General features: G+C 42.7%; 1 protein-coding gene across 3 annotated transcripts in view; it reads left to right on the forward strand.

The window, feature by feature from the left end:
- The window catches only part of IPO9 (importin 9), a 595,516-nt gene that overhangs the window by 368,574 nt on the left and 207,888 nt on the right, over positions 1-19,054 (forward strand). For all 3 annotated transcript variants that reach the window (XM_085600586.1, XM_085600577.1, XM_085600596.1), the window contains 2 exons: positions 5,688-5,963; positions 15,077-15,243. In XM_085600586.1, coding sequence (XP_085456712.1) covers positions 5,688-5,963; positions 15,077-15,243 — 443 coding nt within the window. The remainder of the gene's footprint in view (positions 1-5,687; positions 5,964-15,076; positions 15,244-19,054) is intronic.

A 19,054-nucleotide genomic window follows, 5' to 3' on the forward strand; every position in this document is an offset into this window, starting at 1 on the left:
GGCATCAATGGAGTCTGCATCAGTCGGGAACCGGAGTGAAGTGTGGAATGGGACCCAGGGTGAGCCAGAGTTGGATTTAAAGAGTTAAACTGGTGCAGAGGACGAACCCACTCTCTATATTCCAGGTGGAGGTCCTCTCTCGTGTTTGGGTCCATAGACACATTAGGAAGAAGTTGGTAAGGATCTGAAGAGTCGGAGCACGGCCTTGCAGAACTCTTCAATCTGCCTCAATTTCGCAGACGGCCCTGGAAACCCTGGGCGTGACAGGAAAGTTTGTGGAATGGGCTCCTGAGGTCGACAGACTTCGGGAGTGAGATCGAGTGGCATGGCAGCGCTTTGCACCTTCTCAGGTGAATGTGAGTGGCGAAAAGGGGCTAGATTTTCTTTGTATTAAACTTATCCGAAGACTTGGGAGCGTGACGAATACAGACCTCAGGAACAACTGCAACTTCTGGAAAGGGACTGACCTTTTGACTTGGACCAGTCTAGTTGATGAGTCTTCAAATGCTTAGCAACAGTGTTTCATTGCACACTCATACGGCCTTTAGGTTCATTGACACGCAGTCCCTGCACGCCTAGGAGTCGTAGCTCGATCCCAGGCAAACCTGATGAGGATCTGTCACAAATATTTGTTTGCGACAGTCCTTACAGGGTTTATAACCTGCCTTTTTGTGAGGAACATTTCTCCTGCACACAAATGTTTTTGGCTGTAAAGTGTCTTAAAAAGACAAGGGGTTGCTCTGGATCAGCGTCTGGTGGTCCGGAAAGAAAGGAACTGATGTCTGCATGTAAATGTGGTGTCTGTATAGGCTCTGCATGGCGTCAGATTGGAGATGCACGGCACCCCCTACCGGCTCGCAGAGGTAATATTGAAAAGTTTTTTAATCTAGTCTGACAACTGAGGAATATTCAAAAGGTGACGAATCCGCATTTATAAGTCTATCAGTCTGCAACTACTAGGGTCAGCTGATTGCCTTTTTTAGTAGTGTGTTCAAGATTGCACCTCAGCAGGAGCCTGATATAGCGGCATTCTGAAAACCGTTTTTTGAATAATTGAGTCTGGTACCTACCCCAGAATTCCAAGACCTGCTGGAAAATCAGTGGGTGCAGGCACAGCATCTGATCAGTAGGCGTTTGAGCGTGATTAAAGTATCTGCAATAATGAGCTGATTATTATCCTCCATAAACCCTTCAAAGCTGCAGAAGGCATGTTCACTTGACAGAGGAGGGGCATCTAGTATTCTCAATCTGCAAGGTTCCATATACACTGAATGGCTGTGTTAATACTGATGTGTAACTGGCTATCAAAGTCCCAGAACGTCTTTCAATCTTTCAGTCTACAAAAATGTTATAGATTTGTCAACGTTGGGCCATTCAGGTGTTGAGATTTAGTGTATTATTTTTTACTTGCCAAATTCATTGTTCATAGGCTTTTCTTAAACTCATCACCAGAGATGTGGAATTATAAAATATGTTCTTGCCCAAAGGACGAAATTGTTTACAAATCCACTTGTCTTATTTGATGGCATGCAGGGATATGCAACGTATGCCATATCAATAGCTCTGATACACATCTGGTCATGTCAGGGCTCATGTTATGTCAGGGAGTGGAGAGTAGCAAAAATGATTGTGATATATTTTGGATTATACTGAATGCTGAACATACCAGCATTCTGTTTTTGTCAAGCATTTGAATGATCACAGCTACACTTTAATCACATTAGGGCTGTGAATATTCCTGTGCTTTTGTTATGCCGCATTTCTGATTTCAGGTGAGCTTGGGATATGGAATTGTTCTAACTGTACCGCTCTTCTACTTATTACTTAAGTTTCTGAAAACTCTTTTTGTGAAATGCTCTGGCAAATTTACTTTTAAGTATTCACTAAATTTCACAAATGTTAATGTAAAAAAAAAAAAAAGATGATTATATTCGTCAACTGAGGATCAACAAAAACACCTAGGGTGACCTTTTCCGCTTCAGCACGCTGTGTAATTCTAGGGCAAATCACTTCATTTTTTTTATGCTGGAGTTCCTCTGTTTGTCATTATTCTCTAAGTTCTAGATCAATAACTAGCTTACATTTCACACAAGGTCTTTTAAGAGTCAAAACTGTATGGGCCCTATTCCCAAAGCTATTTTGCATGCAAGTTGGTTCTACCCTCTCAAAAGAATGTACTCACGTTAAGCTTTTTGCATCAGCAAATCTACTTATTGGGGCTGGAAGCAGGTGGGAATTGGTACTTCTAGTTTGGAATGTCCTGTGAGTCAGTGTACAAGGACATTCACCAACTTCTACAACTCACTCCCACCTTGAAACTCTAGGAAATTCATTTCATTCAGTGAAGTCTTGACTGAGACCCTTTTGGCAGCCGGATTCAAGTCTTGCTCTTTACCACCTGTCACCCAATTACCAGATGGTATAAATCTGCCCCAGATGATCCTTCGTTCCTGATGTGGCTTCCTTTTCTAGAGAACCTTATAGTTATGGCTTCAATGAACAAACTTTATCTCAATTATTTTTCAACTATTTGCCCACATAGAGAATCAAAGAAAATAGACACTGGGCAAAAGAGTTCTTTCATTGGATAGCTTGCTGCTCCATCAATAAATAGGGTTGGTCTTTTTGTCCGCTGCCCTCTTGATCTTGGGACAAGAGCGAGCCTTGTTCAAAGACTTTTCAAATTCCTTGTATGGATAATACAGTATGGCTAGAAAGTAGCAAATTATCTGTCTGGGTTGGATGCTGCGGTTTGTGTGGTCTGGACTATGGGATCTGCTGTTAACAAAATCCATTCTTGGATGTGTTTCACTGGCTTTCTCAGGGAATTTCAAGCTTGGATTTTGGGAATGCCTTTTGATGAGGCTCGATTGTTTGTGGGGAGACAGATACTGCCCTAACAGAGCTTTCACTCGTTCCTTGGGGTTGCTTTCTCTCGCCTGTTAGCTCCACCATTAGTATAAAAAGATCCAAGGATATTCACAGCCTTGTCTATCATCAGAAGCAGCCCTCTCAATCAGTTTGGCCCTTTTTTGGCGTTGTGGCAGGAGTGGTAGTAGAAGTCACCAACAGCAGCAACAGACCTACTCCTCCTCGTCTGGTGCTGCAAAGCCACTTGGATTTCCCCTTCACAGCTTATTGCAGCCAGTATGGGGCCACATCCAGCATTATCTACTCCACTGGAACTCTGTCACATTGGGCTAATGGGTCTTTCAAATTGTTTGGGAAGGTTTTGCTCTCCCGTTTTTTTTTCTACTCAGAATGAAGAAAAGAAAGCTAGCTAAAAAACCATCTAACCAATGACAATGAAGGGTTTCTGTAGTGCGCACTAAGTCGTGAATTCCCCTCAAAAAAAATTTCTTAGGTGCTCGATTTCCAATGGTTCACTGTCATACAACCACGAAATCCATAAACATCAAATATTGTGAGGAAGGAACACCATAAAAAAGTCCATGAACTCTAGTCTTCTGTCTTCTAAATTTCTTTATTTATCACAAATGTGGTATCTTCAATTGATGACGATTGAATAATTCACAAAATATTGGTCTTCCAAATACATTTCACAAAGCTTTATCAACCTCTTAGCCCTTGTTAAGCCAACGCGTTTCGTCCTACCCTTAGGACTTCCTCAGGGCAAAAACTATCATGGATATCGATACGATATGTGAAAAATAGTCCTTGTCTCAGAAATTATAACCCATCTTTCTCAACGTAAGTTAAATGCCTCTAATAAAAGGCAAAATTCATCCAAAATGCCAACAACTTCCGAATATAATCGTAGCAAGAGCGTTATATCTCAAAGACCTTCTCTTCTGCCCGGGGCTCGATAAATCCCGATTTATCGAGCCCCGGGCAGAAGAGAAGGTCTTTGAGATATAACGCTCTTGCTATGATTATATTCGGAAGTTGTTGGCATTTTGGATGAATTTTGCCTTTTATTAGAGGCATTTAACTTGCGTTGAGAAAGATTGGTTATAATTTCTGAGACAAGGACTGTTTTTCACGTATCGTATCGATATCCATGATAGTTTTTGCCCTGAGGAAGTCCTAAGGGTAGGACGAAACGCGTTGGCTTAACAAGGGCTAAGAGGTTGATAAAGCTTTGTGAAATGTATTTGGAAAACCAATATTTTGTGAATTATTGAATCATCAATTGAAGATACCACGTTTGTGATAAATAAAGAAATTTAGAAGACAGAAGACTAGAGTTCATGGACTTTTTTTATGGTGTTCCTTCCTCACAATATTTGAAGTTTAGAAACAACCTGAGTGTGAAGAAGTTTCTTTTGCCTGAAACCCTGTTATGCCTTGGTCAAAAAGCACCCTCCTTTATGCCCTAGGACTCATTCCTACAGCACAAGAGCAGCAACTGCAGCCCTGGCTCGTGGTATCTCGGTTTCTGACATTTGTCAGACATCCACTTGGACTTGCCTGTCCACACTTTCACCAATTACTACTATGTGTATTCTGGTCAACAGGAATAGCCTTTAGCAAATTTGGTTCTGCTGAACTTCCAGGTGTAAAGTCCACTCCTGGGATCCATTTCCTTTGACGTTCTCATTCATTAGGTCATGCTTAGTTATTGCATACCAAGTTTTCAGTGTATAGAGCACAAGTGGAGTCGGTAAGCAGCGTATTGGCTTGCTTGATTTGTCATCTGGCTTACTTAATCTGCACATCCTTACTGGCCATTCAGAATTACACCTGATGTGACTGTTTTTCTTTCAGAGTAAAACAAAGTGATGGAAGGAAATTCTCCAATTTATTTTAGTTTCTTGTATTTACTCGTTAGCTTTTAATTTTCCCCACTGATGTAAGTAAGCCTTCAGAGGTGATATAACTAGAGACTAAGCAATTAACACACAATCACAAAGTGCAGCAGGAAAGATTTGTGAAATGTGCTTTCTAGTCACCTTAAATTTAAAAAAAATATGTTTTTTCTGTAATCAAACAACTTTTGAGCCTGATGCTTCACAGTCCAGTTCTATCTATTGTAAGGTGATTAAAGACAGTACACATGCTGCTCTGCTTTAATGTGCACTTAATGCTCGTTTAATATTCTGAAACATTGTGAAGCGATCCTAATACCAAATTTAAAGCATTGGTCTTTTTAGAGCTCTCCAAATTTCTTCTGCAGTATGAAGTCCTTGATTGGTGTAATGAGTGATGCAAGTAATGTCAAAATAAATACAAATATGTGGTATGTTAGAGCAGTGCTTAAAATGTATTTTATTCATTGCATTTGTATGCCGTTTTATTTGTATCCTGTATTTGGTACCTTGTGTTAGATCACATTTATTATTTTAGTACAAGTGAAAGCAAATAATGCAGAATTCCTCAAATACAGGTGAGGGTCACTTATTTTCAAGGATCTAAGGCTTCCTTAATTGCTGCTCTTCTGCAAAGCTGCAGTGACTTAACTATTACTGAATGCATGATGGAAATAAAGGACCTTCAGTTCAACTCCTAATTCATACTGGCAGTCACAAGTGGGCTAGTATAGTCTTCAGGGCTTTGAGGTAATGACCTCTAGAGTCTAGGGGAAAGACTGGATTAGCCATACTTTTCATCTACATTGATGGACGCAACTGCAACGAGGTACACTACTGGTGCATTATGAAACCAAACTATAATGTACACTGTTCCTATTGTGAGTATTCTAATGGTGCTTGTCTTGTTTCTTCCAGAATGGAGGGGAATGTTTGCGGGCCTACGTCTCTGTAGCTTTGGAGCAGATTGCCCAGTGGCATGACGAGCAGGGCCACAATGGGCTCTGGTATGTCATGCAGGTGGTGAGTCAGCTGCTGGATCCCCGAACATCTGAGTTCACTGCAGCTTTCGTCGGCAGGCTGGTTTCCACTCTGATTTCCAAAGCAGGACAGGAGCTTGGGGACAATCTGGATCAGATTCTCAGAGCCATCCTCAGCAAAATGCAGCAAGCAGAGACACTCAGCGTTATGCAGGTACACTGTACTGGTGTTCTCTGACTGAAATATCTATCGCGAGGTGTTATACGTTCAAATCTATAATAGGAAGAATCTTCTAGGTCATAGATTTGTCGGCACAAGATAATCTGTCACATAATGGCTTTACAGGTGTTTGAGTAAAAGTCCTGCATGTATTTCATGGAGCTTGAAGGCAGGGTTCCATGCAGCCATTTAATGAGTATCCTGGTTCATGGGTGGAAGCAAGGTGTCATGTTGGTATAACTGGTTCAGAGATTGTGATAATGAGTGTTTGCTAATCCTCCAGAGCTGTAAACCTGTGTACTGGTGCATGAGTGCAAGGTGAGCGAATTCTGGCTGGCCTATCACATAAAATGAAATCAGGATTAGATGGGGCAGTTGTGCTGGGATGATAACAGTATTAACTTTTCCTTTCCATGCCTCTTATAGCATGTTTAGCCTTACATGATTTTATTTACTTAGCTAATGCTGCAATGGTCCATATGCAACCTCGGCAGATCACAGGTATGAATCTCAATGGGAGCAGCTCTTATCGTCCCATGATTAGTAAATAGGGCACCAATGTAGTTAGGTTGTGTGTGGCCACATCGCTCACCTCACGAATGCCAGCTTCAGATTTCTAACACATACGATATAGGTGGTAGTCCTACGATACAGCTCTGCCTCATTTTACGTTTTTCATCCAAAATAATTATAGATCCATTCCTGATTAAATGTGCCTCCCCTCCCCCAATACCCCCATGCCCCCCAACCCACTTGCCCCATCCGGCCTTTCTTTCTTGCTCTGAACTAGGGCGCTATTTCTGTTGACCTGGCTTTGCTTTCAAGTTCCCGCTCTGTTTCCTCCTCAACTACCTGGCCAAATCCTGTAACCCCACCCTTGTCATCTGTTCCCAGAGGACTCTAGCTCCTTTCCTTTGGCATGCTTGCTGGTTCACTGTCGAACCACCACAAACTTCCCTGACACCTGCTTGCAGTGGGAATGTGTATGTTACCCGCTTTTGAGGTGTCGTGTGTGATGGACAGGGTGTCGAGCTTTTGGGGACCTTCTCTAGGAACTTAGGCTATGCTGGAGGTGTGTGGGCTCGCTTGGTTTTGGTTCTCTTGGGCTTAGATCTGACTGACCTTTTGGTGGGAGGCTATTCTGCTTCTGTCACTTCTGGGTTTGAGTAACCTAATACAGTGGGAGTGGGTGTGAGCCCGTCCATCCGTAAGATGGGGGAGGTGCTGATGGTTTATTTGCTAACAGCATTGCAGGTGTCTTGTTTTTCGTCTCTTTGAAGATGGCACATAATTCTAATAATGCCTCTGTCTCTTTTGACCTGTATATCTGGTTTTTATATTTGTTTTAGTGTGCTCATTTATGTTTGTGTCAAATGTTCCCTCCTTAGGCTTGGGACATGTGTGTTTCTTCGTGTAAATGCCACTCTAGTCAAACCTTAACCTTTTTATCTGTTTGGGGAACCTAGTTTCCATGTGCTTTAGTGGGGAATCCATGGCAATTTTAGTAATTTGGCCAATAAACTTCAAATTACGTTTTCCTAGCTTGGTTTGTCGAATCATGGGGGAAATTCACTGTCCTCCTACAGTTTTACGTACTATGAGCTCAGCGCTTGAAATTTCTTACAAAAAAGAGTTCTAACGAGCATTTAAACAAAAGATGACGACTGCATACGTAGTATTGTAACTCAGGGTGAATATCCTGCATGAACTCAATTTTACTACAATACAGTTTTCAATATCAATCAATGCAATAACATCACGTACAATAATACATATATGTCAATAATGGTCGACAGAAAAAAATAGCTTTGTCAAAAATGGGTACTTTTCATTACGTTATCCTCTAGCAGGAGAAGACTAGAACACGTTAAGTGAGGTGGATAGTCTGTCACTATCCGCTCGTAGACAAAAGAGGTAATCACAGATACCAAACGTAATGACTTGGGGAAACGCCGTCCCTTCTTGGCCACACACAAGTTACGCCTAGTTTTCTGGGTCCAAGTTTTCCCTAAAGTCTAAATTACACCCTGTGTCTCACACAGGGGGTCAAGCAAACACTCTGTCATCGCCAGAGGTCCAAGCGGCCAATACCTCTCACTACTTTCAGGTATCAACGGTGTTAAGAAACCTGTTTGGCAATGAAAAATCCTTTTGGCTAAAGAAATGACACTGAGTTGCCAACTCCGCCCTTACAGGATAGCTGTATCACAAACACAACGTCCTGTGAGCCATAAAGGGCTATATAAATAAATATTCTCCTTTCCGAGCTTGCTGTCGAAGAAAGGTGAGTTTCTCTGGATCATCTCCGAGGCCGCCTTATGACTGATACAGTTGGCACATATAAAATGGGAAATGTGCCAGACCCGGTCCGTTGGAGGGTGCTCAGGTCATCTTTCTACGCTTCTCCCTCGTTAGCCATTCTTCAAATGTTTTAAAAGACAATGTTTCTTGTTCGGATGTGGTCTCTTACCCCCTGTGGTGGCTGCTTCAGGATGGACCTCCGCCCCGCAGATTCATCAGCGCTTCCAATCAATTATGGTGTCTGCCCACCTTTGTTGCACTATTGTGAATCCATCCGGGCGGGGTCACCTTCCTTCGGCTGCAGTCTGGTACGATGTCCCAATCCCTCATGGCTGGCTTGCCAAAATGTTGCTCAGGTTCGAATTACTTGGAAAAAACACAAGACAAGAGGAGTTCGGCAAAACAGGAACAGTGTGTTTAGTTGAACAATGCATACAGGAGAACAGTTATATGCACGGGTTCTGAGGACTGTCAATTTACATTGGGTTTGTGTGCATCTTGTATACAATTCTACAACAAGACATCATTTTCGGCATACCATATATGACGAGGAATGTTCGTTGCTGCCTTAGTCATAAATTAATGGTCAAATGGTTACTGCAGGTGGGTCTCAACCTTGTGTGGACACAGTGTGGCCAGTCATGAATGTGTATATTATAACAACAAGAGAGAAAGGGAAAAATAAGACACTCTTATTCCCCTGGTCAAACTAAGCATAAACAATGAAAGAGTGCACAACCAACTTAATCATTTGAGAACGTCTAGACATAGGCGTCTAGAAAAGGGAGAATCACTCTTGTGAATAAAAGAACCCTCACTCACCAACCTGGTTGGTGATATGCTTCATCATTGGGTTCCACCAGAGAGGCCGAGTGCCTCCCTGGTGTGCTACTACGCCTGGTTACAGCGGAGCGGGTTTCTTTCAGAGTGAGGTGATGTAGGAAATAGTGTTTTAAAAAGGGCTAAACCCAAACCAACTTTATTCGTGGTTAACCAAGCGCTGCTAAAAAATCTGATTGGACGTAAAGACTGAGTCTAACAGTCTAGTCCAAAATGCAGGTGAGATAAAATCATGGTCAACATGATTCTGCCTTTAGATTGACCCATTTAGCAAGGCTTTCATCAGGACCAACTGGTGAAAAAGGGGAAAGAACACGTCGGCGGTATGCACACTCTAAGGTGCACCCTAACCTGGGGTGTTTGTGACAAATAAAAATGACTTACAATTTGTAGCCCGGCTTACCGCTTTTCAAAAAGCCAATAGTATCTGCAGATAATGAAAAAAACACACACAATTGCGTAGACATACATTTTTTAGTAAGGTATTCGTAGCACAAGAGTGAATCAATTGTCAATACGGCAAGGAGTCCTACACATTCTGTAGCACTGTTAAGGTATTACTTATGTAGGTATAATATTTACTGTGATTGAAGCATACCAAATCCCACCCGGGATCAATAATATGATACCTCTGTATTTAAACGAAAAATTCGTAAAAGGTAGTGACTGTCTCCTGCACTCTGTGGGGCGTAGGATTTATTGGTGGAGTTTCGCATGCACATACTTATTCATTAAAATCACAAATGATTTGACTGAACTGGTGAAAAAAGTAATCGGTAGCGAAGTAAGTGTGATTATTTTGGAAATGCATCACTTACTTTCAAAGGAGGGGGGAATAGCCCCATGGGTCCAGGAGGGGAGCGCGTACCTATAGTCACACTCTGTATGTAAAGTGGGAGAGAAGTGGGGCCAAGTTAACGAGATCGTACACATAAAGCTGTTCACCCGTCTAATAAAAACCGTGCTGAAATGACTTACTACTCCAAGGTACGCCGCTCGCCAATACACCTAAGACTGCACAGTAGCAGGACCCCGACGATGATGAACAGGTCGCGGGGAGGCTTTTTAAAGCATGTCAGATCGGTGTAGCCCTCTGCTGCTTGCGTGCGTCCGTAGAGTGACGTTGCGACGTCAATGTGCGTCAGCTGGACAGAAAGTCTAGACCGGGACTCTGCAATAGGACTAATAGCACGGCGTGCTCAAAACGACTTCCGGTTTACAATACGGAAACGTCGTGATGTAGTAAAAAAGGAGGAACGGCAATGAATTAAACTGTCCTGAGGGGGCATCTTACGAGCCATACCAAGGGACAATAGTCATGGCGATATGTTCATTCCACCATGGTATTTCGAATGGATAAAGGTTTATATATATTAAACAGCACAGATCGCATACTAGAGGAAAAATATGTCACTTTTCTTTTTTCGTCTATTCTACATTACATAGGAAGGTAATTGTCTCCAGCACAAAAAAAATTATATTTCACAGCAGTGAAGGATACGGGTGAGGTGTGTTTGGAGGCTAATAAAAATAGGCGCTAGACTGATTTGAAATAAGGTTGTTGGTTTCTCTTAAGCTGCCTAAATGTAAGCACCTACTGCCGACAGTCAGTAGGTTAGATATGCCACAAAGTACATATAGGGGGTAACAGAGATAAATAAAGACAAGAAGGTTTAGAAAGACCAAAAAAGAACCTTGAAAAACATGTAGTATCTCTCGTATTAATACCAACATCCTCACAGTTTGGTATATTAGTGTTGGGTATTGCGGAAAAGCGTAGTGCAACTAGCGTGCCAGAATCGTGCCCCATGGGATGTTATCATTGAGGCCAGAGGTGTGAATTGACAGGCGATTCACCCATCTTTGTTCCTTTTCGAACAGGCATTGGAATTGGTTACCCCCTGAACAGATCTGTTCAATTATTGGCCAACGCAAATCGTTGGTAGTGTGGTTCAGTTGCAGAAAGTGATCCGTCATGCGAGTGGCACTTCGCTTGCAACGGATATTACTACGATGTTCACATATGCGTTGTTTGATTTTACACGTAGTCATTCCCACATATCTCAGATTGCAGGGGCAATTGATTAGATATACCACATTTGATGAATTACAGTTGGTATGAGAGCGTTGGGTCCATGTGGAGCCAGGTTCAAGATTCAGAATTTTTGTATGTGTGGTAAGATGACCGACACAATTACCACAAGGGAAATGACCCTGTATCTTGGGTAAACCCCAGGCATTTAATACTGTAGGGGTAGTGTCCTTTATGACATCCCTCGGTCGGGTGTGGACAAGGGCATCGCTGATGCGTCTTGCTTTTTTGTATGAAAAAAGAGGTTTAGTCCATTTCCTGTTATTACTCTCCAGAATTTTCCGGTGTCTGTTGATGGATTTTGCTATGACATTAGAAGCAACATTGTGTGTAGTAACACAGGTCAGTGGAATATGTTCTGGGGGTTTTTGTTGGACTTCGAGTAAAGCCTCTCTTGGCTGGTTCCTTGCCCGTTTTCTGCCCTTGTTGAGAATCCACTCTGGGTAACCTCTTTTCTGTAGTTTTTCAGTAAGGTCATTGGCCTGAGTACAGAAATCATTAATACTACTACAGTTGCGTCTAATTCTGAGGTACTGCCCATATGGCAGGTTCTCTCTAAGTGGCCTGGGATGAAAACTTGAAAATTCAAGTAAGTTGTTCTTCGCTGTCGGTTTGTAGTGTGTTCTAGTAGTCAAACGACCCTCTGATTTAGTTATCACCAAATCTAGGAAGATGATCTCCTTTTTGTCTATGGTGTAAGTAAACTTCAGATAAGGGTCTAACGTATTTATCCACTCTATGAACTCAAAGTGGGGTTTCCGGGCCCTGCCAAATTATCAGAATATCGTCAATGTATCTCTTCCAGAATAAAATCCTGGTAAGGAAAGGATTGGTGGCGTTCAAAATGTATTTATTTTCAAAATGATGGACATAAAGACCCGCCACACTGGGGGCAAATATACTGCCCATCGAAGTACCGGTGATTTGTAGATAGAGTTCTTTCTTATATTGAAAGAAATTTATTTTCAGGGCAAGTGTTGCACACGCAATGATGAACTCTCTGGGGGTCTGGTGATCCCATTCACTTTCATCAAGGGCTTCCTTCAACACTTGGATGGTGTCATCTTGTGGGATGCTTGTATAGAGGCTCTCGATGTCCAGAGAGACCAAGATGGTCAAGTCATCCACAATCTCGAAGTCTTGTAAAATAGCTAGGAGGCTCTTAGTGTCCTTGAGATAAGTTGAGGTCTTTTGTACAAGGGGTTTTAGGAAAAAATCACAAAATTGTGATAATGGTTCCAACAAAGAACCGATCCCAGATACAATTGGACGACCCGGAGGTGAAAATGTATTTTTATGTGTCTTTGGAAGTGTATAGAAATATGGGACGGTCCCTGGGCCAGTTGTCAAAAATTCGGCTTCAGTCATGAATGTGTCCAGATGTCTGGCATGGGAAGTGATTGATCACTGTGTTCTAGGTCCTTATTGGCTATGTTTTCCTAACTCGGGTGGCATTTAACTTTATGGTGTTTTCCAAAATGCGCGTACCCCCTTCTAGCCATGTGGGCTTTATTGGGGGTAATCTTCCCTGACCATTGTAATGTCCCTGTGCTTTTCTGTGGGATGGATCAAGAGTTTCCTGTCTGCATGTTTGCCTGCCAGCTATGCACCCTCCCACCTGTCACACATCAAATAGTGTTCCTGGGCCTGTGTCGCAGGGCCTGCCTGACTACATACTTGTGTGTTGAGGTAGATGTGGAGACGGATGGTTGATTTTATTAATAAGGACGATAGTTCATTTGTATTCATAGACTCATTGAAATCCATATTAACAAAGCCAACATTTCGTTCACCACCATGAACTTCTTCAGGGCTGTAATATAACAGAAGCAAATTAATAAAAAAACAATATGTGAAAAGTAATAAAAATACAATAAGTCAATTGCAGAACACAAAATATACACAAAATGAAACCAAACAATATGTAACCCTCAGACCGGCAAACTCTCCTATATCAGTACAAGCACAAATGGACTCCTAACACTAAATTAAAATCACTTTAAAACCGTTAATCACCTGCATCAAGGGGTTACAGGCAAGCAATATACCCACATGATATCTTGTGCTGGATAGTTTGCAAATGTACTGAGCATATCTTAAAACATTCATCATTGTCTTAGTGATGAATCTTCAAAAGATGGATAATGCACATCAACAGAAAGGGGAAGTACCAAAAATCCCAAATCAAAGGCTAACAAAATCGCCAATATTCAACGGTTTAAAGCATATTTTAGTCTTCTACATAATACAGGTCATGTTCTAAAGCAAAGAATCAACAGAAGAGGAAAAGGGTTGAGTCAATGTTCCCAAACGTCCCCCCAACTACACTGAAGATCCAAATGACCATTGTATAGGTTAATACATTTGATGTAATAATAGTAAATACATACCATTCTTGTTACATATATCTAACATATCATAGGCTGATTTCCTGACTCTAAATTCCACCATGGGAAGATTTTCATGTGTGTCGGGGGACCCCGTTTTATTTCAAACCCTACATCCTTTATTGTTCAGGCAAGCCCGCCACTGTAGCTGTCACCTGGTGAGATAACATCCCTATGCAAGCTGTTAAATCGAAGGCTCTCTAGTAATAGCAAAAAATAGCAACAAAGAATATATACATAAAGAAAAAGAAGAGAAGTGGAAACCACAAATGAGCAAGCCATGCGCAAAACGAGTTCCAATATGTACGTCGCAGCTTCAATAGCAGAATACGTTACATCAAAACAGATCAAAGGATATGGAAGTTACTATTCTGCATGCAATGCTAATCTGTGTCCCCGAAAAGATATATGTATTGGTCAAGCAAACCCAGCAACTATCCAATGTCCAGCTAATAAATAAGTTAATGAAAGAATAGGAGATGGATACTATGTAGATGCACAGACTCTATCCCACTATTCCACACCCACAGGCTCCATCCCTCATTTGTAAACTTTGTTGCAATGTATCCAGGGATTGAGTGCCAAAAAACGAGAACCATCAAATGCCAACGTCTTCATGAGATGTAGCATGCTGACATTCAATAGTATCGTAGCAGTGTGTCAAAAGGTATCCAATTGGCATTAACCTTGTGTCCTGTTTCTATGCATCACAAAAAATGCCGCTGCGTATTTCAAAATGCATCTTGTATCCTTGGGATGGTCAAAAGTAATAAACGCGTGCATGATAAGTTTAGGCATAAATTCTTTAAAACATTATATTCACAAAAGCCCGAGGAAAATTATTGTTGGGCATTATCACCATGCACTGCCTATAGCTATACCAGTAAGACCAAATAAAGCTAAATGTCACTATTTGAAATTTGTAACGTGCTGTTGCATATTACAGTGTCTCCTATTTCCAGTGACGATCCCCGTCCACAATCGGGCACAGGGTTAAATTGGAGAATACATCCACATGAGCTCAGACAATAATACAATAAATACCTACACTGCTCCCAACAGCATGTTAAACGTATTGGAGTGTATTAATGATTATTGACTCAAATAGCCTTATTATGACACCATACATATTACAAGCAGCAAGTGTGGCTTCTATGATATCATCTTCTCATGTGACCCACAGCAATGGGGCATTTTTGTAGTGGGCATGCCTTTGCTATAGATGCTGAAGCTGGCATCATAGTCTGGCCCTTTATTTTTTATTCAAGGCTCCAACGAGGCCAATTCGTTAGGGAAATTAGTCCATGTCTGCATCCAGTGTAAGTTAGTGTGGGAATTATTGTCTGGTAACCGCTAACTACAGGGTGTTTTGGCTCAGTGTGACACCTGCTTATCAGCTGGCCCGTGAGACAAACGTTTTGTTAAAAATAATAACTGCAATTCTAAGTGTATAAAATGGCTATTAAAATGTTTGTTTCTGTCCTTAGTCTCTGATTATGGTGTTTGCTCACCTGGTTCACTCTCAGCTGGAACCGCTTCTGGAGTTTCTGTGCAGCCTTCCGGGACCTACAGGCAAGCCAGCCCTGGAGTTTGTAATGACTGAGTGGATGAATCGCCAGCATTTATTTTATGGACAGTACGAAAACAAAGTCAGGTGGGATTCGAAGTAACCAGTATCTTATAAGTTCTCGCACTCCACTTTTGCATATGCGTAGGTCACCTTAGGGTGATGGGAAATGGCAGTTGAGTTCATGAAATAAACGTGTCTTCAAGGATATTTGGCCTAAATTGTGAGAAATATTAACTTTGACATTTACTTTGAGCATAGACTTTAAGATAAAATCTTTCACATTGTTTCTCCCTCATGTTAAGCACTCATGAGACCTGCTTAGTTGTGGCCTGCTTCCTTTACTTCTCCCAGAGGCAAAGGACCTGTCCATGGGCCATCACTTGAAACGAGGCCCGAACACCCATGCACACCGTTTTTCTCATCCCGATCTCCTCTTCACTGCGTAAACCTCTTTTTCACCATTTATGACAGATGCACAGTACATGTTCTTGTGTTACATGTGGGTGCCCTTGCAGCACTTCCTGGGTTACCATTTTATGGTAAAAGCACAAGAGCTGTGGTTTTTGTGGTTGCTTAACTTTGCCTTTTTATGATATTTTCATTTTGTAGGATTGTGCTATTTAGAGTAAGCAACATGCACGGATTTCAGTTGGAGCTCTGGATGTATTCCAAAACTAGTGACTCAACAAAAGGGTTCTGACACACGATCATTCTGTTAAATGCAATCTCGATTGTGCAGATTCGTTAATCTTAGTCTTGCAGCTTTATTTTTTGACAAACTGCAATCTTTGACTGTAGAGTTCTAGGAAAAGGGATTTTCTCTAAGGTGGTGCTTTGTTAGGCATTAGGAGCATATCTTCCAACCTTATAACCTAACCTATACGAGTGTTCACAGTTATAACTTGTCCCTGCAGGCTGCTCTGCAGAAGGGCACGTCTTAAAGACTTGCCGGCTTGTTCATGTAAGTTTTCACTACGTTCTATCTTATTGGGTGGAATGATTGGATATGTCTTTGCTATCCTCCACTTCCTACAATTTGGCAATGTCTGCGATTGTTGTTTTTAGAGTCTCGACTTTTCTGATGGAGACTTCCAACTGCAGATTAATCGACTTGTGAATTTCCCTGCCTGGATCTGGAAACTTTTATAGCACTTCCCTTGCACGTCAACAGGTGGTATTTTGTGGTTTCTCATTAAATCCATCGGCTCAGGCTGTGACTTTGTGTCCACTATAATATCACCTCTGCATGCAAACGTCAGCCCTTGCTTTTTGCACCTCCTGACAAGCTCGGTCGCTAGACAAAACTTTCCCTCAGGACAATTTATTTTTTCCAGAAAAAATAAATATAAAAAATAGAGATATATTGCACTGTGCAGATGTGCCCCCAAAACAGGGTTTAAACATTGTTGTGAATGTCAGACAGATGTCTGTGGCAGGCACACATGAAAGCTGCCTGTGGTGCCTCCGCTACACACATGACATGAAGTCTAGCTCTTGTTGCACTACAACGAACTATCAAACCATTCGAGGCTGCATCGCCAAGCTTGCAGTTGCCAAACTCCAGAAGAAGTTGCAAAAGTGGTCCCTAACCTAGTCAAGTGAGCGTTCATGCTCCCACACTCTGGACAAATCCCCAGACTGCTCCACATCGAAATCCAGGAGTTCAGGTAAGTCAAAGAAGAGCAAAAAACGGATGTAGTTATAGTACGGGCTCCATGGTCTGACTCTCCCATCACTCTTAAGTTGTGCAATGTCTCTGGCCTCGAAACAGCTCTCTTAAGCGAACGCTACAAGCGCTTTCACTCAACTTTGTTCGCTTGCTGAGCCATCCCCCCATTGTGCCAGTTGACCTCAACGCGAGGTCAGACCCTCCCTTGAGCACAGCACTGCTTGCTTCAGTCCCAGCGCAATATCGGAGACTCTTCCCCCGGCACTGAGACTGATGCCAAGGGCTGTATCCTTGACACAGACTCCCTACCCAATAATTTTATCTGATTTGGAAGCTTGACTTTCCACGATCTCCACTGCATTATTTTACTTTTTCTATGGTCAGGTGAAAAGGGGGATGCATTTTATGAGGAGAGCAATGTTTTTGAGGACTGCCAGATGCCAGTGGCATGGATAACTCCCCTGACGTTGATTTAAACTCACCTAACCCTATGACCACTCAAGAGTCCGCCACCTTTTCAACAGTCATCAGGAAAGTAGCCAAAGTTCTAGACATTGCCCTACAGATGCAAGAGACTGAGAGTCCTAACCCTGCTGCTACCACTCAGGAACCTCTGCTTCCTTTCAATAAGGCCCTAGTAGATAGGTTTGTGGACACTTGGGAGAAACCATGATCTTGCCTGCCGGTCAACAGACAGGTTACAGGGCAGCATAGGCCAATTTCCGAAGACCCAGACTTCCTAATACAACACCCCTTGCCGGAGAGCTTGGTATCACAGGCATCATCCAGCTGCCTGGACCCCATATATGTTCCCCACCGCTCCACCTGACCAAATCCACACGGATGGAAAATTTGGAGATACGTGTTCAAGAGCCAGTCTTGCCTGGCGATCCGTCGGCACATCAGGTCTCCTTGGACTGTATTCACACACCTTATGGCAATGCCGGATGTGTTGCCAACTGTTCCTGGGATGCCTGACATACCCTGCAATGTCAGATCCTCAATCGCCCAGTTGCTGTCAAATATATGATTCATTCTGGCTAGGACAAAACTAACTGCCTGGGTAGGGTAGTCAACACCAGTAAGGTGCATAGTTTCCAGGCATGGATCCACTCCAAGTGCTTCTTGTTAGACATCTAGCTATCACCAATGAACATGCCGTTCAATGACTTCAAACTTTTTGGGACAGAAGCTGGCTTAGCGCTTAATAAATAAAAAAAACTGTAAGGCCACCACTCGCTGCATGGGCCAAGCTCTGCAGTTCCCCCTCAACAACAGCACCCCTTTCAAGGCTTAATCACAGGCTATCTGCAGAGGCAGTGTCATTGTGGGCCTCTGCACACACTGGTCTCCCAGTACTTTTGGGGTAAAGGCTGGGAAGCTGTCCGACAACCCTCAAGCCTAAAGGGCCAACATTCTACCCAGACCACAACCCCTTCCCCCCACAGCCATTGCTGGAAAACCTCTTTCCTTTGTTTTTACTGGCGCAATCAACTGAAGCAAGGTCAGGTCACCTTTCACCTTCCTGGATGGTGAAGCATCACGTTAAACTAAAGACTGGCCCAGATGGTAGAGCATGGAGGCTCCCTTTTCTTTCTGTCCTATCCCTAGACATTCTACCTGTACCACAACACCTCATAGAGGACTACTTGTCCATACTCTGTGAAAAGATTGAAGCTCTCTTGGCCAAGGGAGCAGAAGAAAGGATGTCTGCACCAGAGTTCCTGAATGGCTGTGTTTTCCCATTGCCCGTGTGCACAGGAAGTGATATCACAGGTTTCCTGCCAAACCATCTTTAAAAGAAGCCAAGCAAGAAGACTTCATTTTCCATTGCCCATCTACCCAGGAAGTGACAGTATTGGATTTCCCATCATCCATTTGCACAGGAAGTGACATTACTAGATTTCCGCCAATGGTACTCCGCACTCCTCATGGACGTAATTAATGGTGGCTACAGCACGGATGCGCCCAGAAGGCGTGCCGCTGTCACCAAAAGTAAAAGTCTGTACGTGTCTGGACTGCAGCCAATGCCAGGAACTCCTGGTTCTCACCCCCCCCCCCCCCACCCACCAATACCCTCCTGCGCTCCTCTATGCTCTTAACCCCGGTCGCTGCTTACCACACTGCTGCCACACAACACAGGAGTGTTCACATGTGCCTACTGCAAGTTCTCATGCACTTTTGCACTTTCCCGCACGCAGCACCGTACTCACTCACTCACATAAA

Source organism: Triturus cristatus, chromosome 1_2 (assembly GCF_964204655.1).
Source record: "Triturus cristatus chromosome 1_2, aTriCri1.1, whole genome shotgun sequence".
NCBI lineage: Eukaryota > Metazoa > Chordata > Amphibia > Caudata > Salamandridae > Triturus > Triturus cristatus.